Source organism: Zootoca vivipara, chromosome 2 (assembly GCF_965207765.1).
Source record: "Zootoca vivipara chromosome 2, rZooViv2.hap1.1, whole genome shotgun sequence".
NCBI lineage: Eukaryota > Metazoa > Chordata > Lepidosauria > Squamata > Lacertidae > Zootoca > Zootoca vivipara.
The window spans coordinates 56,551,259-56,574,782 of NC_142584.1; the positions used below are offsets into that span (position 1 = coordinate 56,551,259).

The following is a 23,524-nucleotide window of genomic DNA, read 5'->3' on the forward strand; positions in this document are numbered from 1 at the left end:
ATATCAAAAAAACTAAGATCATGGCCACTGGTCCCATCACCTCCTGGAAAATAGAAGGGGAAGAAATGGAGACAGTGAGAGATTTTACTATCTTGGGTTGCATGATCACTACAGATGGTGACAGCAGTCACGAAATTAGAAGACACCTGCTTCTTGGGAGAAAAGCAGTGACAAACCTAGACAGCATCTTAAAAAGCAGCGACATCACCTTGCCGACAAAGGTCCGTATAGTTAAAGCTATGGTTTCCCCAGTAGTGATGCATGGAAGTGAGAGCTGGACCATAAAAAAGGTTGATCGCTGAAGAATTGATGCTTTTGAATTATGGTGCTGGAGGAGACTCTTGAGAGTCCCATGGACTGCAAGAAGATCAAACCTATCCATTCTGAAGGAAATCAGCCCTGAGTGCTCACTGGAATGACAGATCCTGAAGCTGAGGCTCCAATACTTTGGCCACCTCATGAGAAGAGAAGACTCCCTGGAAAAGACCCTGATGTTGGGAAAGATTGAGGGCACAAGGAGAAGGGGACGGCAGAGGGCGAGATGGTTGGACAGTGTTCTCGAAGCTACGAACATGAGTTTGACCAAACTGCGGGAGGCAGTGGAAGACAGGAGTGCCTGGCGTGCTCTGGTCCATGGGGTCACGAAGAGTCGGACACAACTAAACGACTAAACAACAAGCAAAAAATATTGAGAGCCACCATAGCAGAAAAAAACTTTTCATGTAAAACCTGCCCACCCATCACAGGCCAATAGAGAGGGACTGCTCTCTGCTACTCTCATTCTAACAGACAAACTTCTGGAGGCAATTGCCTCCGGTGGTTGTTGTAACCACCAATGAAACATTTCAGTCTGTCTCTACCACTCATGGCGCTTGATGCTCCAGGTAAAGGTAAAGGGACCCCTGACCGTTAGGTCCAGTCACAGACGACTCTGGGGTTGCGGCGCTCATCTTGCTTTACTGGCCGAGGGAGCCGGCATACAGCTTCCAGGTCATGTGACCAGCATGACTAAGCTGCTTCTGGTGAACCAGAGCAGTGCATGGAAATGCCGTTTACCACCATAGTGGTATCTATTTATCTACTTGCACTTTGACGTGCTTTCGAACTGCTAGGTTGGCAGGAGCTGGGAACGAACAACGGGAGCTCACCCTGTCGTGGGGGTTTGAACCACCGACCTTCTGATCGGCAAGCTCTAGGCTCTGTGGTTTACTCAAATGTCACATAACTGGAAAGACTGCCCCTGCTCTTCAGTTGGATGTGGGGCAAGGCAGAAGTGGCCTTGAGGGGCAGCATTTCCCTCAGTGCTCCCCAAGAGGTTTGCTCCCTGATTTTGTTACTTCTGCAAATGGAACCACAATTATGCCCTGATAATGTCAAGTTCTCCCCTCATAACACCAAGCCGTTAAACTGTTCACAGATTCTCTCAGAAATAAATGACAGGATCACTTGTCCAGTGATATGCATAACATACGAGATACATGAGCCCAGGGGATATAATTTTTCCTGACATTCAGAAGGTATATACTTCTTAATTCTTTCTTCCATAAAGTTGGGATCATTCTCCAATCTAGTTGAACGCAAATGAAATTGCCTGGTATCAAAGCATGGTTTCCTAATGACAAATCCACCGCAGCTTCACAAAGGATTTTTTATTAGAAGAGATAAAGCTTCTTCAGTTTGCACATTTTACCCCAGAGTGACTCCATCTCTGCACCACATATAATGTGACTGACTGCTAATAATCTTTCGACATGATTAAAGATAAAGATAATGAAAAGGAGAGATAAAGAAAATGTTATTAACATAGTTCATTGTATTTTGTGAGAAAGCAAAAGGAGATTAAGGCTCTTCAAGAGGAAATATATATTATTATTTTTTAAAGGAAAAAGTGTTCAGAGACACAAGCCCCAGGGAGAGTATGACACATCTCTATATAAATGATATCTCAGGGGGAGAAAAAGACACTGAACACTAGAGAACAACAGCAAATCTAACTTGTGAATTTATTGCAGTGAATTTATTGTACATTGGTAGAAAAATAAAACAGTAGCATTTATGGTGCGAGGTTTCAAATGATTATAGACTCTTGTGGGTATATGATTGAGTGCCATAAAAATCAATAGAGGTTTAGGCACTGATTTCAAAGGAATGATTATCTCTCAACCTGGACATAACTGTGACTGTCTGATAAAGGTAGCATCCAGATAACAGACTCACTGACAGCTGACTTAGCAGCAAAATATTATACTATACTACCTGCGCTGGAATATGGCAGGTGTGGGCAACATTTGGGCCTTCAAATGTTTTTGAATTAATAGTAATAATAATACTGAGCGATTTTTCCTCCCCAAAAGTGAAACCCAAAGTGACTTACAACAACAACAACAACAACAACAACAACAACAACAATAATAATAATAATAAATTTTTATTTGTATCCCGCCCTCCCTGGCTAAGGCCGGGCTCAGAGCGGCTAACATAATAAAAACAACACAATAAGCATAAAAACAGACATCAATTAATTAAAATACATCTTAAAATTAATTCAGACAGAGGGCCTTCTCAGTAGTGGTGCCCGCCCTGTGGAACACCCTCCCATCAGATGTTAGAGAGAAAAACAGCTACCAGATTTTTAGGAGACATCTGAAGGCAGCCCTGTTTAGGGAGGCTTTTAATGTTTAGTAGATTATTGTATTGTATTTTTCTGTTGAAAGCTGCCCAAAGTGGCTGGGGAAACCCACCCAGATGGGTGGGGTATAAATAAAGTATTATTATTATTATTATTATTATTATTATTATTATTATTATTATTATTATTTCCAGGCAGGTGGCAATTACCAGGGTGGAATTGAAAGTGGTTAATAATAGTAATAAAAACAAGTGGAGCACATTTGATTATTTATTTTATTTCAAGTCTCTCTCCCCCCCCCCCCAAAAAAAATTCTTAATTTGCTTCCTATCAATGGTGGTGAGAAGGGTGAATTAACTATGCCAGCTTCGGGACTGGGGGAGTTCTGCAGCTGGTTTGGGGTGTGCTGGGTACGGATAAATGATAAATTCAATTCTGTTCACACTTAGGTAGGTGATCCCACCTAATCATACTTTCTGAAACAATTTGTGAACCAAAAGGCTGCCCTCCTTTGAAATTCACACTTCTCCATATTCTGCAATGCACTTCTCTAGCCAAGTAATATGTACACAAATGCATAGACCAGGGCATTGTGTTCAAAAACACACACACACCAATAAACATATCAGTGAAAACAACACACAAAAATGCATTATTATCTGGGGAAATTGCTTTGCAAAAATGTGTGTATTAGGTGAAATGGCATCTAAAAATGTGTAAATTAGGAGAAGTTTGCATCCAAATGCTGACAAATTTCCATGACGGCTTTTTAAAAACAGCAAAACAAAGCTTCAAACTGGTGTTGAAAAGTTTGGGAGAATGATAAACCAGGAGAAATTGAAACTGAGACCTTTGCCCTGTCAAATGTGAAAGCCTTTTGATTTTGTGGATGGAAACCTCCTCCCATCTGCCTGAAACTCATTCATCCCAATAAACCCTTCTTCCCTTCCCCGCTGCTAGAGCACTGAGAGCAGAGGACCAAAAAGAAATGTGGCCAAACCCAGGCAAGTAGGTACTTATTAACTGACATGAATGGTAAGCATACCAACAAATGCAGTGAATCACAGTAGAATAGGCACATCTATTTATAGTTGCAGGGCTTCATTAAATTGGAGGCCCCTAGTCATTGCTAACTGAATTTGAGAGTACAAGCTATTCTCAACATGCCGCATGTTCCAATAATTATTGTAATAGAGAAATAATTGATTGCATTTGGCAGCATGGTACTCAAAGACTGGTTCTGTTATAATTCATCATATATTTTAATCTACTTTAACACTAGTAGTATGTAGGAACAGCTAAGGCAGAAACTACTATGAAATGGAAAGTGAGAAGGGATTTTCGTCAGATCTATGTTTATTAAAATTCAATGAAATACATTTTCTTCACAAAACAAAGGTTGGCGGTTTACTAGACTGGAGTAAAATCAGAAGGGACTGAAAAGTCTAATACAAATTTAGGCTCTGGGAGTCAACCCCTTTCCCCATTGTTTTCTCCTTTTTAAAGAATGAGCCAGTAACCTGTTGCAAAACTGAGAAGTATTAACTATAGGATCTTCGAATAATTACTTTATTTAGCTATTTCCCTTTCCTAGAAACTGACATCAAGAAAATGTGAAAAGAGGCTGTTAATGGCTTACAGTGGTACCTCGGTTTATGAACACAATTGGTTCCGGAAGTCTGTTCATAAACTGAAGCGTTCATAAACTGAAGCGAACTTCCCCATTGAAAGTAATGGAAAGTGGATTAATCCGTTCCAGACGGGTCCTCGGAGTACTCAACCTGAAGCGTACTTAACCCGAAGCATGGGTGTAATTGGTTTCTGGAAGTCTGTTCATAAACTGAAGCGTTCATAAACTGAAGCGAACTTTCCCATTGAAAGTAATGGAAAGTGAATTAATCCATTCCAGGTGGGTCCGTGGTGTTCGTAAACCGAAAATTCGTAAACTGAGGTGTTCGTAAACCGAGGTTCCACTGTATTTAGAATGCAGCATACAAAGGGACACTATCAAGAAAACATCAAAACGAAAGTCTTCATATTATGGTGAAGACCTTCTTGCAAAAAGACAGGAAGGAAGGAAGGAAGTCAACCACTGTGGCTGCAATCCTATGCGCATGCACCATAACTATGAGCACACAGCATTTTATTGTGCAAAATTGTCATGGTTAAAAACTGCAGACTATATGCTGTAGAGAACAGGGGTAAATATGGCTGGCCTTGCTTTGGCACATCAAGAAAAAGGACACATTTCTCATCTTCCTTTCACTCTGCAGGCATAGTCAAAGTGTTCCATAACTTTAAGCCACCATCTCACACAGACTTCATTGTGCTTTTTGCTCCCTGTTGTCCAACTTTTGAATACATGATTTTTTTATTGCCTTTGTAGCCCACACACAGCCTGAGCACATTATTTATCCCTTTTATGTAAGATGGCAAATTTTGCATGCTTCGAGTTGTCAGTCTGTTTTACTTCATAACCTTCACAAGCAAATATGAACAAAAGTTTCCTCTAGATTTAGAAGAGCTTTTGAATTTTAAGAGAAACTGATAGGTGTTAGCATCAAGAAAAGGAACTATGCACTAACATTGGACAGGCCAGGTTTAAATAATGCCACAGTTGGCCTCACCTTAAGAATGTTAACCACAGTTCATCAGTTCAGTGGGTTACTTTTCTTGCCTTTGCCCTCACTCAATGAAGCACGGCCCCAGTGAGATCCAATGATTGGCCAGTGGCATTTTTAGTCAATAAAACAGCAAGCGAACAAAGTTCAAAATGCTGCAGCTGAGCTCTGACTTCATTTTTGTATTTTACTGACTGACTGGCAATGCCTTGCCCTTACATAACATGGAGGGCATGGCGAAGGCATTCCAGGAGGTTCAAGGAAAATGCTGTTCTGAAAAAGTCTGGAAGGTTCCGTGAGATTTGACCAAGTTCCAGAATGTTCTTGGAGGCTACTGAAAAATTAGCCCACATACTTTCCTGAAGTGATCTACTTCATTCTGTTTTCCCTTTTATGGCATAAATGAACAATGTGATACCATTCTTAAAATGTTTACATGTATATATATTGCAATTTATTTTATTTTTTATTGTATTGTTTGCTACTTTGTTGTTTGCCATCCTAAGGTCCCTTGAGGGGAAAGGTGGGGCATTTTGCAAACAGACGAATGAATTAATTGATATCACAGTCACCCACACTCATATACACTACCTGTTGAACAGGCAGAAATGTTTTACATTTTCGTATTATACCCTCCTCCTGCTGAATATTCACACCACAGTGGCCATCCAGTTTAGTGTTGGTAGCAAAAGAATTGAGGATGAATAACTTGAGTGACACCACTGCTGTGGAGTGCTCTCTCTCCACCTTCAAAGTTTTGGGGTGCCAGGTGAAGCCCCTTGTGCTCCCCAACTTTTAACATTCCATGGTTTTACTTCTTAAAAGATTACTTTTTGTCTTCTGCTTGCTGGCTCAGTGTTGTTTACTGATTTTATGTTGGCGTATGGCTTTATGCTGCTTTTCATTAATTTTGTGTTGACATTGCTTTTACAAATTGTTTTTGGAGCTATTGACCAAGTTTCTATTTTACTGATATTAATCTACAAATTGCTTAGAGAAAGTCAGAAATGCTTACAGAAATAAAGCAATAGCTGAGAAGGGTAGTCCATGACAGGGTTGGGGTTCTCCAAATATACACAGTGCCTCAGATATTTGCCTGGTTTGCCCACCCTTATGTTTGACCCTGAGTTAGGTAAATATACAAGATTTGGAATCTCACCCTCCATTAACTCTTAATGCCAGAATGTTTCCCTTCTGCTTCTTGTATTCACATTAATTTAGCATCACAGTATGAAAAGAACATACTTTAAAGGGTTTGCTGCTCCTGGAGAAATATATGTAGACTAAATTGGGAGCAGCCCAGGTCACACACTCCGCAAGAGCCACTAATTGGTTTCATTAATCCTTTTAACTTTAGTAATCAAATTTTTTAATCTGTGGTCTGTCTGGGTTGCCATTTTATTTCAATAGCTTTCTCCATACCCTATAAGGCAATGAACTCTTTTATGAGCAGTGAAGAAAAAGGAAGCTTAAGAATACAAATAAAATGAATCACATGTGAATAACATGCTAAATGAGATATCCATGCCAGTGAGGACATTGTGATTATTTATGTCGACTCTGAAAAGATAAGTATCTAGGCAAGAAACCACAAAGGGTGCAGAGCAATGCAAGGAAATTACAATACAGTTGTTGAAAAGCAATGCAAGGAAATTACAATATAGTTGTTGAAAAGTTTGGAACAGGATGAATGAAGGCTGAGAGTTTCTGCTAGGGAGACTGACAAGCTAAGAACGAGTGTAGGAGTCACATGCTTAGAGAGCTCGCACAGGAAACTGACCCAAAGGCAGAGGAAGAAAGAAGTGGGGTTTGAAGTACTGTGGATATTTGAAGGAGAACTGGGGCCAGTGGCAGACTTTGGGGTCCCAAATTTCAGCAGCACCCTGTGCAATGGCAAAATTCAGTACCTTTCATGCGCCATTCTAAATAATAGTTGCAGTGTCCCTGCCGGCACCCCCGAAGCTCTGCACCCAATGCGACTGAACGCCTAAACCTGCCTCTGTTGGGTCCTTGTTCTGTGAAGAAAATGAGAGGAACAGACCTCTGCACTTTGTAGCATCTGAACGTTGCCTGCCAACTGGAGCTTAAACAGAAGGGTATGGGCATTTGTTCCCAAATTATTCATTTTTGCCTTTTCCCCAGTATTTATGTACAGTGGTACCTCTGGTTAAGAACTTAATTTGTTCCAGAGGTCCGTTCTTAACCTGAAACTGTTCTTAACCTGAGGCACCACTTAACTAATGGGGCCTCCCGCTGCCACCGCACGATTTCTGTTATCATACTGAAGCAAAGTTCTTAACCCAAGGTACTATTTCTGGGTTAATGGAATCTGTAACCTGAAGCGTTTGTAACCTGAAGCATTTGTAACCCGAGGTACCACTGTATTGGGTCAGATGCTAGCCAAGATGGCTGTGCACAACATCCAGTATCAAAGGCAGCATGCCTCTGAACATCAGTTTCCGGGATCAGGAGTGGGGAGAATGTTCTTGTGTTTATGACACGCTGGTGGGCTTCCTATAGGCATTTTGCTGGCCCCTCTGAGGACAGAATGGTACATAAGAAGGATCTTTGGTCTGATCCAATAGGACTCATTATATGTTACTGCTATTTATTAGTTGTTGTTTTTAAAATGTTCTCTGTTTATCTTTACCAAGATACCTGAATTTGCTTCCTTCAGCTTATTTACCCTCCTGGCTGCAGCAACTGTATTCTGTTTCACAGAGAACTGATTTCTTTTCGTATGCCTGGCCTCTCCTTGGCCACTGTATTTTCTTTCACTTTTGCAGCTACCTCTTCCTGTCATGCAAACTGAGATAAGAGACTTGAAGCAGAAGTGACTAACTAAACACCCTCCCCACCCAATAAATGAGCCAGTCCTCCAACATGCTGAGAGAGGAGGAGAGGAAAAGAGGTTTCCATGTGGGAAGGGGGAGGTTCAAGCATCTTGAGTGTGTGACCAATGCAGTGAAAAATCCAAATTTAATGGAGCAGGCAGCCGTCCGCTTGGAGCATCTTCCCAATCTTAATTATTAATAATGAAATTATGGGAGGGGGGACGTTTCCTGAATCAGCTCTGTATTTTAAATAGAATTTGCAAAGCCATCTGGAGAACTGTTTAAATTTTATTAATTTTTTTTCTCCCCAAAACCAATTTATGTGCCTAGTTGTTAATTAAACTGAGAGGAGGTGCTGTGCCTTTCATGGCGAGGAAAGAATTGTACTGGCAGCTGTGGGAAGCTGGAGCTGGGCTCTGGGGAGCTGCAATTTGGTGGCATAGAAAGAGGTGCACTTGACGTCGAACGAAGATGATGAATGGCTCACCTCCTGAGGAAGACTACTGACTTCATACTGGGCTATATTAAACGAAAAGTGCTGGGGAGGGGGAAAGCACATTTTCATTACAAAATGGCTTGCGCCTTTCATACTTACAACATAAATTCAAGGTATTCCATAATGCGTTTAACTGATTTTAATCTTGCATTTTCATTTTGCTGTAACCCAGTCTGGAAGGAAATCCAATAAATAATATAGTCATCCCCACCACCATTGATTTTATGTTCAGTTCTGGCTCCAGTTTTTGGGGGGTGGGGCTTGGGTAGTGCTGCTGTTAAGAATTTTTAGACTCTGGACTTGTTTTATTGAAGGGCGTGGTTTTTTAGATGTTAATGTGTATCATTTCACTTACCACTTAAATGTGGTAAGCTAGTTCTGCAGGGGGGGGGGGCTTCCTGTTCATTCTACTGAATGGGGCCCCAGACCTGTACTATACAGAATGTAGCTCTCTGTTTGAAGAGCTGTCCAATCCAAATCCAGTTTAAAGATAAGGAAGAAGGCAGCTGGCACCACTGCCTCCAGTCAAGGTGTCATGTGTTGGCCTCTCTTCTCCATCCTATAATTGTTTACATGCCCCCCCTCTGCCCAGGAGCCCAAATGCTCATTGCTTTCAATGAGAGAGTTTAAAGCTTTCCTATTGAGAACTGGAACAGCTGAAGCCACATCTCTTATTGCTGAAAGAATGCCCCTTGTGGGGCGGCATTCCAGTCACAGTTAAATGCTAGCCAGAATCTCTGCTGACCAACCCTCCTGGCCTGGTGTCTGATGTACAGTACAAGCATCTGAAGGAAGGTAGGGAGGGAGACTCCACACTTGCAGAACACATGATCCAGAACCCTGGGCAACCAGGGGTTCAAGATCACATTCCAGATCGCCTTTCTGTCAGATGTCTGCACTGCACACACACACACACACACACACACACACACACCATTAGGAGGGGCTACTCATCATAGCCCAGGCACCCCCAAACTTCGGCCCTCCAGATGTTTTGGACTACAATTCCCATCTTCCCCAACCACTGGAATCATGGGAATTGTAGGCCAAAACATCTGGAGGGCCGCAGTTTGGGGATGCCTGTCATAGCCCCATGTGTGTTCTTCTGATCCATGAGTAGAACACTCAAGTAGGGCTAGAATGTTGGAGGTAGGCCCTTGGCGAGAGGATTGTTTGAAGTTCATTGTGGGCTTTTTCTTCTGTTTCCATTATCTGACACAACAGCAACTTTTGACGGCGTGTATAAAAAGCTGCCCCAGTGCTACTCCTTGACAAGAACCACCACAACAACAACAAAAATCACTTTCTTATCCGTACAGATAAGATGTACCCACAGTCCCAAGGTGGTTTGTTTTGTTTTGTTTTGTTGTTTTATTTTGTTTTGCAGTTATGGCTGCATGAAAAGGCAAGATGAAAGTACAGATTTCGTCTACAAAGGTCAGATTATTTATTTTAGTAATATTTGTGATGTTTTTCCCTTGGTGTTTTATAAAGATAGAGGCCATGTTGCAGGATACTTCATCTACTCACTATAGTACTGGAGCTACTTGCATTCTGAGAAAAGCAAAATAATAATAATTCATAGCTTGGACTTTGTTATTTTAAACCTTTGCTTATCTATATACTACTACTGAATATGTGGGAAGTAATCAGAGCCTGCCTTGATTCTATATATATAGTGGTTCAATGGCAGTATCATACCCATTGATGTTAATCTGAGGCGTGGTTATTGGAAATGCGTGTGCATATGTGTGTAAATGTGTGTGTACACACTGGTCTGTTGTCATTCTGGTGACAGACTGCAGGGTGAGGAAAGCAATGGAGACAGGTAGCTTGTGGGGTGAGTGAGCAGGGCTTACAGTGGGGCAGTTTGAGCAACAAGGTAAGGTAAGGTAAAGGACCCCTGGATGGTTAAGTCCAGTCAAAGTCGACTATGGGGTTGTGGTGCTCATCTTGCTTTCAAGCTGAGGGAGTCAGCGTTTGTTCACAGACAGCTTTCCGGGTCATGTGGCCAGCATGACTAAACTGCTTCTTGTGCAACGGAACACCGTGACAGAAGCTAGAGCACACAAAAATGCTGTTTACATTCCCGCTGCCGCAGCGGTACCTATTTATCTATTTGCACTGGTGTGCTTTCAAACTGCTAGGTTGGCAGAAGCTGGGAGCTCACCCTGTCGCAGGGATTCGAACCGCCGGCTTTCTGATTGGCAAGCCCCAAAGGCCCAGTGGTTTAGACCACAGCACCACCTGCCTGGCGATGAGCAACAAGGGCAGTGTGGTGGCACAGGTGAGCTGTTGAGATTGGCAAGGAGTAAGGGGAGGGGCATACAGGAGGGGGCTTGGGCAAGGAGTAAGGGAGGGCTTTGATGAGGAGTAAGGAGTAAGAATAAGGGGAATGGGAGAGGCTTTGGGGCCAGAGGGTTGGTGGGAGAGTAGTGGGGATGGCAAGTGAAGCAAGCTGAGTGTATGTATGTATGTATGTATGTATGTATGTATGTATGTATGTATTTGTATGCATTCTATGAAATATATAATACTGATCCTTTTATATGTGGGATTCTCCACTATCATTTAGAGTGCTAAATTCTAAAGCACAGAACACTCACCAGTAAATCTACTTTGTTTTCCAAGAATTTGATAAAGTAAGTAATAAAGAGATGCTAATAAGCTCCTACAGCAAGTAGATATCTATGGAATAAACAAATATGGTCATGGGGTGTGTGTGTGTGTGAGAGAGAGAGTATTGACGTAAGTAGAACAGTTTCTGCTGATTTGAACGCACATTGTGTCAAGCCCCTCTTAGTGTTTCCAGAAGATTAAAATACTAAAAACAAAACAGAATGCCACTCTCTTGTTTTGCTCTAATCTTTTGAAATTCAAGGCTGTTGGAAGCCACACAGAATGCAGAGCCTGAAATTAAAGAAATATTACATCAAAACAGCAGCATCCAGTACAATTCTATGCATGTTGACATAGAAATGAGTTCCACGGACTTCAATACTGCAGCCTTTAGATTTTTTTTAAAAAAATATTTAACAAAATTTATATGCTGCTTGATTGAAAGAAAACCTCTAAGCAGTTTAATTTTATATCATATTTTTCCAGCCTCAACAGGTGGGTAAATGGATAGAGAGAACAGATAAAAAGAGTATGCAACTGGGCACAAGACTGAGTTCAGACCACAATTTGATGCTTTGGAAAATGGCTTGTGTATAGGTCCAAGCCACCTCATAGCATCAGCTTGGGATTCATCCGAGTCTATTTCATTCCCATGATTTCACCACTGGGAATTTTTTAAAAAGTTTTCCCTCCTTTTGACAGAAGTGGGGGGGGGGGGAAATCTACAGGCCTACTAACTCGTCCAGAGTGGATATGGCCTGCCAAATTATAGGCTAATAGTTCCAGAAGCCTTTGTGCTTTGCATATTTTTTTAAAAAAAATTAAACTTCTACAGCATTTGAATTTGTGTGTGGCATTGGGTGGAATTTGCCAACAAGGGTGCCCCTCCTAATGGCATGACTTTCTGCCAAATTTCAGGATAGCTTCAGTTGATTTTCATGTACAGTGGTACCTCGGTTTATGAACACAATTGGTTCCGGAAGTCTGTTCATAAACTGAAGCGTTCATAAACTGAAGCGAACTTTCCCATTGAAAGTAATGGAAAGTGGATTAATCCGTTCCAGACGGTTCGGCGGCGTACTCAACCTGAAGCGTACTTAACCCGAAGCATGGTGGAACTGGTTCCGGAAGTCTGTCCATAAACTGAAGCGTTCATAAACTGAAGCGAACTTTCCTATTGAAAGTAATGGAAAGTGAATTAATCCGTTCCAGATAGGTCTGCGGCGTTCGTAAACCAAAAATTCATAAACCGAGATGTTCATAAACCGAGGTTCCACTGTACTGTAGAGGCATCCATTTAAGACTTGGCGTAGGTGGAAAATGAATTATTTTGTATCCTCTAGTGTTTTGTGAGCAACTAATATTTCACCTTCCAGCTTAGAAACATTGTTATTCACTTTTAGCAGATGTTTGTCTGCAGCATTATTTTAAATGTATACATCATTGAAGTGCCACAAAGTTCCACTTTGTTTTGTGTTACCTCACAGAGATCGTACTTCACCTCTGGCAAGCCACCCATGCTGTTTTGCCTCAGGATTTGAGATTTGTCTGAGTCCATTGCACACCCCTAACAGACAGGTGTAAGTCATGGTTTGGCCAGACCTCTGCACGCAGGAAGACTAACACAGAGATGGTTTCCCAGCCCATCTTCCTCTTTAATGCAAGTTGCTCTCTTGATCTTGCAGAGGATGTTTTCACTGCACAGCACGCAACAGTTGACTGCAACTGATTGCCAGTGGCTATAGGGAAAAATCTTGAAATGAAGCCCAGGTAACTCCAAAATGCTCTGAAGATCAGAAAGGGGGAAGGGATCTTAGAGGATCTTTAATTCAATGATTACCAGGTGGAATATCATCAGTTTTAAAGGCCTCTTTCTTAGCAGTGCTGCCTGGATCAGACAGCTTTTGCTGGAGGAAGCATTAACGACTAAGGAGGCTAGAATGTTACATAATAAAAGAGGTATAATAAAAGTTATATAATAAAAGAGGTAAGATACAAAATACGGTGATACACACAGCTGTTATTCTGTGAATGGAAGGGAGGAGAGAAAATGACCCTACTTTATACGTGTTCCCACGTAAAATTCTGTCTGAGCCTGCAAAAGTATTGGAACAAACATATTGCGTTGTTTACGTTTGTTCCTGTAACTTCCTACTAAAATCCTGCAACCTTTTAATACCGCAAATGCTCTGGGTTGTCTGGTTGTTATTTTCCTTCCTCCCCCACCACTATAGCACAAGACTGCTCCCCCAGATGGCAATAATGTGGGGAAGCATTGAACAATTAATGTGTGGATGGCCCAGTTTAATACCCACCACTTTTGCTGCATCCATGGTATGTTGAAGAATACACCTAAGGTAGGTAAAAAGAATCCCCACTAGATCAGAGAAGCCCCCCACTTTCCCACTTCTTGAGCCACTTCTGGCACCTCTGATGATGTTGTTCTGTCCCCCAACCCTTTGAGGCAGATTTTTTTTTGGGGGGGGGGGGACAAATAGAGCTGCAGCAGCAAGGGTGAATCAGTGGAATTGATTCCAGCCCTTCTGTTCTTCTCTCCTGGATCCAAAAGCCTTCTGTGAATAAAATAACACCACTGGATATTTTACTCAGATGAAGCATTGGATGGTTGCTTAATCTACTGCTTACACCAGTAAGAGCCTGGCAATGGGTTTGCACACACAGGTTGTTAAGACCACTCGTACATCACAAACTCATTAAGCTCATGTAATGCATAATGGCAAAAAAAGTAGTGTGAGTCACTGAAATTTGCATTTCAAATACGAGAAACTCTCACCGAATAGAATATTCCATAAACTTAGCGTACACACTGATTATGGAATCCAGGTGCAGCTGTTCTTAAAGAAATTCTGGGAGTGGCCTTGCCACCTACTTTCCCCATTCCTTTTCTCCTTTGAAATGGGGTGTTAGAAGGGGGATAGGGGAGAGAAGAGGGGAATAAGAGGGGAAAGAACTTTTGTCCTTTCCACTGAAATCTGTTCCACTTGCAAATGAGCATAATTGGATATCACCATAGATAAACAGATTAGATAGGTAGGTAGGTAGAGATGATAGATAGATAGATGATAGATGATAGATAGATAGATAGATAGATAGATGATAGATAGATAGAGATGATATATAGAAACATGATAACCTAGTTTACTGAGTTAGTGGGACCAATGGTGTTTGGTAATTTCCTGTGAAATTTGGAGAAGGGGCACATGGATTTGACACACTATATTCAAAGAAGTGTGGTCAGCAATGATACGGTAGTACAAATTTTTGCAAATTGCTTAGGCAGCCTTTTTTGAGTAAAAGGTGGGGTAGAAATGCCTTATAGAAATAAAATGAGCAAATTGACCTGATCTAGCAAGCGCACACATGGATGCTGCTCTCGCACACTGCACAGGTTAGCATCAAATATTAGCCATACTCAGAGTAGATCTATGAAAATCAGTTGACTTAAATAGCAAGTTCATGGATTTCTCTAACTATGACTTAGCTTGTTGTCACCCCAAATCCAGAACAGGATCCATGTACAAAACCTGGCTTCAACGGATATTTTATCCATGCTGGGTTGAGGTGATGTTTATCACCATAAGCAATGCAGTTTATTGAATGGCATTTTTTATTTATGCCAGCTGACTTAATTATGACATTTCTTTTGATATCCCTGAAAGCCTCTGGAGTCCTTAAGAACATTTGTGAAAATAAGCAATGGAATGAATGGGACAACACAAGATATGAATCAATGCAGATTGTGGCTGGAATATTAAATAGATTGGTTCCCATGGAAATTCAGGATGACAGATTTGTATGAGCTAGTGGAGTATTCAGGTAGCTCTAAGCTACATTGTGCAGCTCTATTCACATCTGCAAAAGAAGAGAAATATTCACTCAGTCAAATATGGGCTACCTATGATCTGGCATTTGGACATTGAAGATTTTCCTTTTGGTGAATTAGTTCCAGCAAACTAATAAATTAAGATAAAAGGATGGGACTAAGTGATGTTTGCAACATAACAAGTCTATATTTCTTGAAGAAAAAGAAAAACTCTTGAACAGGAACATGAGACCTGTGCAATTTTTTAAAAAATTGCTTAGGCTGAGTCTGAAATTCTGGCTGCTGAACCAATGAAAGTGCAGATATGTTTTAGAAAATGGAATATTTTATTGATATTTGATTTCTGAGTACACTGCCCCAGAAGCCATGTTTTGAATGAAGACAGAGTTTAGAAAATTTCAAAACAAAATAAACCAATTTAGCCACTTTGGGTTTATAAGGGGAATCAGGGTATAGATGAATTAAATAAAAAAGACTAAGGGCTGGTTGAAATGTGTGGAAAATATCAATGGCCCAAAGAGTTTCTGGTAAGCAGACAGTAACAGTAGTGGCGAGAGAAATATACTGTTTGGTCGAATTTCACATCAATCAAATGTCCTACTTTCTTTGTTGCTGCAGTTACACAAATGCCTCTGTGGAAGTTTTGAATCAGATACTACTTAGTCTTGAATTGAAAATCAAATGCATTTTTTCAAATTAATTTATATTTATTCTGAATGAAATTTGACACCATTTTTCCTTATCTAAGCTAGAGAGAGGGAGACTTTGATATTGAGGTAGGAAGGGTTGGTGTATTCAGGCAAGCAGTCATTCAGATCCTTTTCAGAACAGGACAGTGATATACAAGGACTGCTTTATGTGACTATCTCTATATATCTCAGGTGGTTTTTCTGCAGTGGTCACCTCACAAATCAGGTGATAATGCTTTAAAAATGCGCGCGCACACACACACAGGAAAAACAAAAAACCCCAAAAAACCTCCCAGTAGCACCTTAGAGACCAACTAAGTTTGTCATAGGTATGAGCTTTTGTGTGCATGCACACTTCTTCAGATACACTGAAAATGGAAGATCTGTCATAGCATGGGTAAAAGTTATCAGATCTACATGGTGAACCAACTTCATGGCTGTCATAAAATGTGTACTGCTCTTTAATAGCACAACAAACACCATGAACACACACACACACACACACACACACACACCAATTTCCTTTGATATTGCAACTGCTGAGCAGGCAGAACAGAAAAAGCAGGCATATTTTATGAAGGAACGCTTTCACTACTGATGTGCCTTTCAAGGCAAGCCTGATAAACAACTGATGGGAGAAATGAACTGAAAAGAGAATATGACTTAGCCAGCATTTCGGCAACATTTAGACCCATGCCCAAAGTTCTTTGTACTCAAGGGATTGTTTAATAATTGGTGAGAAACAGTGCATGAAAGAACACAAGGCCGAATAATTCTGTGAAAGTTGTACCCACAGTTCGAAAATGCTCATTGTTTCTTAGCCTCTTACGTCCACTATAGTTGATTCTTTTGATAGTAAGGTTATTTCCCCAAATGGGAAGGTCAGAGAACACCAGTGGATTGTGGGAGAAACCATCACTGGTAAACCGTAAAACATGTGCCACTTGGTAAAATATTTCTGTCCATTACAAGGCCGTCCATTTGACAGCATGCAGTAAGAGCACCCAAATGCATTGGGGCCAGACTGAATGGCATTCATTCGAGCTTTATATTGGGCCCCCATTTCTCTGCCTATAGGAGGTTCTTGTCAACGTTCATATGGAGGAGAAAGTGCCCACAAATGGATGCTTCTCATTCACCCTGCTACCAAACACTTCTGAAATGAAGTTAGTCTTTTTTTGATGGCCAGTCTATTAGTACCGGTATAGTGAATTTTCACACCACTGGGAGCATGGCCACTGCATCACTATTTAGTTGCAAGGCATCAGCCAACATACTATGAGCTATGTAGGCAATTATATAGAAGACCAGTCCAAAGGGAAAAGATAAAGTCTCTGCATTGGGAAAGTGTGAGACAAATATGCCCCCCCCAAAACCCCCCCCCAAAAACCAAAACCAGGCCCTGTTTTAGTTGGAGTGGTGCTGTGCAATTTGCTTAGCTTAAGATATGATCCAATCCTATTTGCATATCTCTTAAGATTTGGTTCCTATTTTTGCAAGCATATCCCACAGTTCCTTGTCTGAGTCAGCTTTGCTTTTAATACCAGCAGCGATTGCCACTGCTCATTAGGCAAAGCAACCAGCCATCTAAAAAAGTGTATTAGCTAGAGTCATGTGCTGCCAACTTGCCACCTAGGAAAACACACAAGCCAAAGCTCCTGTCATCTTGGGCCATTATCCATAGCATCCTGCAATGTTGTAACAACAGTGAAAGTAACCCAGAAGGTGATGGACACTGAGCTGAGTGTGCGAAACATCAATATGTGAGCACCCAGGTACAGTTCTGCGATGGGATGGGATGAATCAGCTTGGAGAAAGCATTGCTATATAATGGCAGCTCACATGTAATAGGTTGTTCAAGTGCCTGAGAATGTGTTTTGGGCATTAAAGTCCTTACACACCCAGTACATAACCTTTAAAAAGGTATCAGCATCCATCCAGGAAGCAATGCAGAGTATCTCCATACAGTTAACAAATAAAACAACAACAACAACAATTATTATTAGCTGTATGAATTAGACACTTTCTGCACAAAAAGTGAGCCAAAAGCAACTCACAAAGTGAAACCAACATTAAAAACATTATAAACACTTTGACAGATTTATGGCTATGAAACTTCCAGTTAGTTTCTTAAAGGGTTCAGATCTGAATCAGTGTGATTCCTATAAGTGTTTTGCTACCCACAAAAAATGTTGCAGCAAGGGGTGGGCTCAGGACAACTTTTAATGTCCTGAACAGAGACATCACCTTGTCGACAAAGGTCCGTATAGTTAAAGCTATGGTTTTCCCAGTAGTGATGTATGGAAGTGAGAGCTGGACCATAAAGAAGGCTGATCGCCGAAGAATTGATGCTTTTGAATTATGGTGCTGGAGGAGATTCTTGAGAGTCCCATGGACCTCAAGAAGATCAAACCTATCCATTCTGAAGGAAATCACTGAGTGCTCACTGGAAGGACAGATCCTGAAGCTGAGGCTCCAATACTTTGGCCACCTCATGAGAAGAGAAGACTCCCTGGAAAAGACCCTGATGTTTCGACAGATTGAGGGCACAAGGAGAAGGGGACAACAGAGGATGAGATGGTTGGACAGTGTTCTCGAAGCTACGAACATGAGTTTGACCAAACTGCGGGAGGCAGTGGAAGAGAGGAGTGCCTGGCGTGCTGTGGTCCATGGGGTCACGAAGAGTCGGACACGACTAAACGACAAAACGACAAAACAACAAAACCTGCACAATAGTTTGAAAATTAATTTGTAAGACTAATAAGAAGAATTATTTGTCTTGGAACACATTCTCCTATCTACTCCCTTCACCCAGCAGCCCACTTTCTAATCCACCCTTTTCCTCTGAATGTAGAGGACTTGCCAAATGAGTGGTTGAATCAAGATCAGAGCAGGCATAAAGAGACAGTTCAAATATCACACAGCGGTGCTAGTACTTGTGAATCCTGGTTCGTTCATTTCCCCAACCCCCTCCAACCCCTCTCCCTGCCGATGTTTCAAAGCAACACTACCTCAAATCCTACAACAAGGATGATGGATAAACGCAGGATCTCTCTGGGAGAATTAAAATGGAGGGCCCTGCAGTATTAGAGTCTGAACTAATTGCTTTGATAACAGGAAGAGGCCGTCTCTGGCCACAGCTGTCGAGAGGCAGAACTAAGCAGGTGGTGGGAGTTGGAGGAAAAGGAGGGAACAGATGTTAGCTACAAAATTTGGAACATCTCTACAGTCCACTTACAGTATCCCAATTTCCATCACAGTACATTGTACAAATAATTAATCTGAACCACCCAGGCCTAGGAAAGAAAGAAATTATCAATTTGCATAGCTCATGCTCGCAACAGAGAACCATTGATAATACCCTGACTAGAACAAAGTAATTTCCCATGCTTTTAACAGGCTGTTGCTTTCCCTCTCTTGGCCACTTTTATTTTCAGTTTTCCCTTTTAGCAGAGGCAAAATAATGCTGTGGCCGTTTCACAAGGACAAAGTTCTGATGGGGTTTTTTTTTTTGTTCCCTTGAAAGACGGAGAATAAATTGGGCAAGCATTTAAAAAAAAATGAGGGAAGCTTCCTAGGTGAAAAATGCCAGGCTTTCATTCACATAGCACTTGTCCACAATAAAAAAGAGAGAGTTTATAATGATCCTGCTAGGGGTCAAGCTATACATTAAATTTCTGGCTGCTTTCCCTTTTTTCAGAAAAAGCAGTCACCTGGGAGCCCAATTCAGGCTCGGATAAAGGTGGGAGGGGGAGGGGAGGGGGGAGAGGATAGGATTAACCCTTCCTAATCAATTATTTCCTGCCAAAATTCACACCAAATTGTTATTTGCCCAGCACAGAAAGGGTTAAATTATTATTTCCCCACTGCACTGCCATCCTGATCTGAACTGGGTCCTGACACACAGCTGCTTTATTCCTTTTCTAGTTTTTGAGAAAAGCAGTCAGCACTAAGAATGGTTGTATTTGTGTCTCTGTGTGTGTCTGTGTGTGTGTGTGTGTTTAACATACCAGGTGACTTGACTCTAAAACAAAGCAGGTTTTCTTGCATCATCCATCTATTTCTTTCCATTTCTCGTCCCTCCCCCTCTCTTGGCATGCTCTGCCAGTTTCAGATGAAATTATTTGCAAATGATTTTATTCTGAGAAATGGAGTGGTGATCCCTTTCTCCTCTGCCAAATCTATATAGTCTAGGAAGCCAGAAGCATATTTTGTTGCACAAATGGACCACATTATAGCTAGTACTTAGGCCCCAAAGCAATGCAGCATTGAACTGAAAGAGATTTTTTTCACAGTTACGGTAGGAAGCAAGGTGAATTCATTCATTTAGGCCAGGGATGGGCAATTCAATCATTTTTGCAATATGATTTGCAATCTACCTTATTTCTGCATTAATCTACTGCTCTTAATTAAATTAAATTAATTGCAAAATTAAATATGTATTATTAAACAAATTTTCTCTCAAAATGCACATTTTCCCATAAGTTCTCAAACCATGATCTATGTCAGTACATTTGGAACATGTGAGGAAAGGTGATGGGCAATAGAGTTCCCCTGGTCCATTTGGGCCAGAATTCACAAAAATCAAATTCATCAAGCAGCCTAGGTGAGGCTTAGCATTGTATACATATACGTAGATTGAATTAATAAGGGTCAAATTCAACATCACGCTAGGATGAACATTCCATCTTTGCAAGCATTTCCACTTGCCAAACGGAATGATCCCTCCTCTCCTCCCATCACATGCTATTTTGGGGTTTTCCTGAAACCCCCCTCCCAGTCAATTTCAGGGAGTGAATTCCCTCCAGTCCATATTTTTTAAAATAACAATACTCCATCTGTAATGTTAGGCTGATTCTTCACTGTACACTATAGGTCTTGGACTTGTATATAAGTCCGGGGGGGGGGGAGCTTTTTCCTTCCAAGGGTTGCATTCTTTTCTGGGCAATCTTCTGGTTGGTGGTGCCGGAGGCAAAAGTGAGCAGGGCAATAAAGGTGAATTTATAATTTACAGAATGCTTGTTTCTTCCCACTCCCCTCTCCATCCTCTGTCCAGGCAAGCACAAGCATTATCAGAGTTGAAGGACACATTCCAGCCGGGCAAAAATGCTCAGGAAGGGTTCAAATCAGGGAACTGAGGGCTGTGCCATGGCCAGATGAGAGTCCCAAGGATCAAACACAGAAGCCTCAGGTCACCCCTGTTGTGAAAGAAGAAGATAAATGCCAAAAGCTGGACATTTACCTGCTCCAGGGTTCGGCAGCACACACTTTCATGGCTATTACTCTCCCCTACTGCCCTTCGCTCTTCCTTATTTGCCAACATTGCTTTCAGTTTCCCCTTCAGTTTTGTATGTGTGTGAAAGCTTTGAACTGAAATCCATATAGTAATTCCACTGGTTTATCAGTTTGTATTTGGCTTTCAAACAGAAAAAGGAAAGAAAAAAGACAACAACAAAGCGGCTCATGGGATGCTTACCTTTTTGACCTCGTATTTAATGGCCAGCTTGATTCTGCTCAGACTTGGGCGATGATGCTCAGACCATGTTTGCATGTTCACATCTCCATTCAGAATAGCCTCCACTTCTTCTGTGTCCCTGCAGAGATCCAGCACACCCACCACAAAATCCTTGCATTGCATAGATAACTTCCTATAATCATTCTAATGAAACAGAGAAAAACAAATGTTTTAAACATCGCAGCTTGAATTTACTTGGTTCTACAGCCACCTACAACTTGAAGGCCACAATATATCTGTGTACAAACATAATGTATGTCATCTGATGAAGCGCTTGCATGAGGACATATGAACGGGGTTCTTACTGTCTGACTACTGTACTCCCCTGGGCCCCTGAAAAGTTTTGTCTTAGGTTCAGAAGACCCCCAAAAGCGCAGCTGTCACCAACCTAGTGACCGCCAGATGTTTGAGAGGCTCCTACAATGTTCTACAACTTCCATCAGCCCCTGCCAGCATTGACCCGGCTCACCAAAATGCCACCCCACATTATTTTCCCATTTAAACTGGATTTATTGGGTTGTATCCAACACTGCCAGACCCTCCAAGTGTCCCTACTTTCGAGGGACGTCCCTGATTAAGAGAAGCCAGCCCAGTTTTTATTTGATCCCGGAATGTCCCACTTTTCCTTAGGATATCCTCATTTTCATCGGAGAAATGTTGGAGGGTGTGGAGTTATCTGACCCCCCCAAACCATCTGAAGGCAATCCTGTATAGGGAAGATTTTAAATGTTTCATTATGGTTTTTATATATCTTGGAAGCTGCCCAGAGTGGCTGGGGCAACCCAGTAAGATGTGTGGGGTATAAATAGTAAAATTATCATTATGGAATGGGACGCCCCTATTTTCATCAGAGAAATGTTGGAGGGTATGCACTGCGTGAGCAGCACTCACTTATTTTCCACCCAACCCTGTGGAACAAATTTTGAGAGTCTGGTGGAGGCTGCAGGAGAGAGGAGGTGCAAGTTCCATTGCACAAGTGGATTTCTGCTGTGTTAGTGGAACAGCAGTGCTGGATAAAACCCAATGTTTCTGCAGAAAATCCAATGAGTAAAAATATCCATAGAAATTGTAAACCTGATTTACACTGGGATTGAGGGGTGGGAATATGAGATAGCCTTTTGATAAGAATGATTTTGTATGAATATTGTGAAACACTTGTATGCATTAGCAGCACCAAGGCCACAATAAGGCGACTTGTAGGAACATCTTTCTCCCTGGTAGGTGTGTTAAGGGTGGCATCCCTATTCATGAGCAAGGATCAGGGTGATAAGCATTAGCTTATGATCCTTGCAGCATGAAGTGGTACACTCTGGTAAATGTGTTCGATTCGTCATCTGTGGTTTACATGATCTCTTACTTTTGAGAAAGCAACATTCTGCACCTGAAATTACTTGAAAGGACCAGGAATGTTTGCTTCTGCAGGCACACAGATATCTACCACTATTTTTTTCTCTAGAAGGTACAAATATTTTACCAAGAGGAGTGGTAAACTATTAACAGTGCATACAATAAAAAGTTTGATCCTATGAATCAATGCTTCATTGCACGTTACTTTGATTCATTTTTTCAAAAAGCAGACAGTGAAAGAGTTATGGAAGCAAGTCACAACCAGGCTTCCCTGTTGTTCCAAACTATGATTGCAACAAATACAAAGCACATAATTATTATACGAGACAATCTGCATACAGATGTAGAGAATGTAGCGAGAATCAAAATTGCCCAAATAGGTTACAGGTGTTAAAGAACCATATTGTGGAAAGGTCAAACTGCCTCTTCAATATGTGCTAGTCCCAATTCTGTTCTGCAAATGTAAAGGCTTCTATATTGCAAATGACAAAGGTTTCCTGTTTATGACTAGCAATCATAATGGTCAGCATTGCTTAGTTTAGAGCATGATACAAATGGTTAATTCAAATTAAACAGTTGCATAAACTCATATAATCATAGAGCTGGAAGGGACCACGAGGGTCATCTAGTCCAACCCTCTGCAATGCAGGAATCTCAGCTAAAGCATCCATGACAGATGGCCATCCAACCTCTGCATGGTAGCCAAAAATCCTTTGATGAAAATAAAAGAATGTGAGAACAAAGATCATTAGAATGGCATGATGATGTACAATAAAGATTCTACACAAGAATCCTTTGAGGGAATAATCTAGGCTTCAATGCTATCCTACACACATTTATCTGGGAATAAGTTCCACTGCAGGCAATAGGGCTTATTTCTGAGTAGATACATAGGGGAATGCACTGTTCATTTTTATTTAAAAAAAGTAT

General features: G+C 41.3%; 1 protein-coding gene across 1 annotated transcript in view; it reads right to left on the bottom strand.

Annotated features, from left to right (window-relative positions):
* TRPC7 (transient receptor potential cation channel subfamily C member 7) overlaps positions 1-23,524 on the bottom strand; it is a 96,078-nt gene that overhangs the window by 41,474 nt on the left and 31,080 nt on the right. Inside the window, exon 2 of the mRNA XM_060271662.2 lies at positions 21,209-21,391. Coding sequence (XP_060127645.1) covers positions 21,209-21,391 — 183 coding nt within the window. The remainder of the gene's footprint in view (positions 1-21,208; positions 21,392-23,524) is intronic.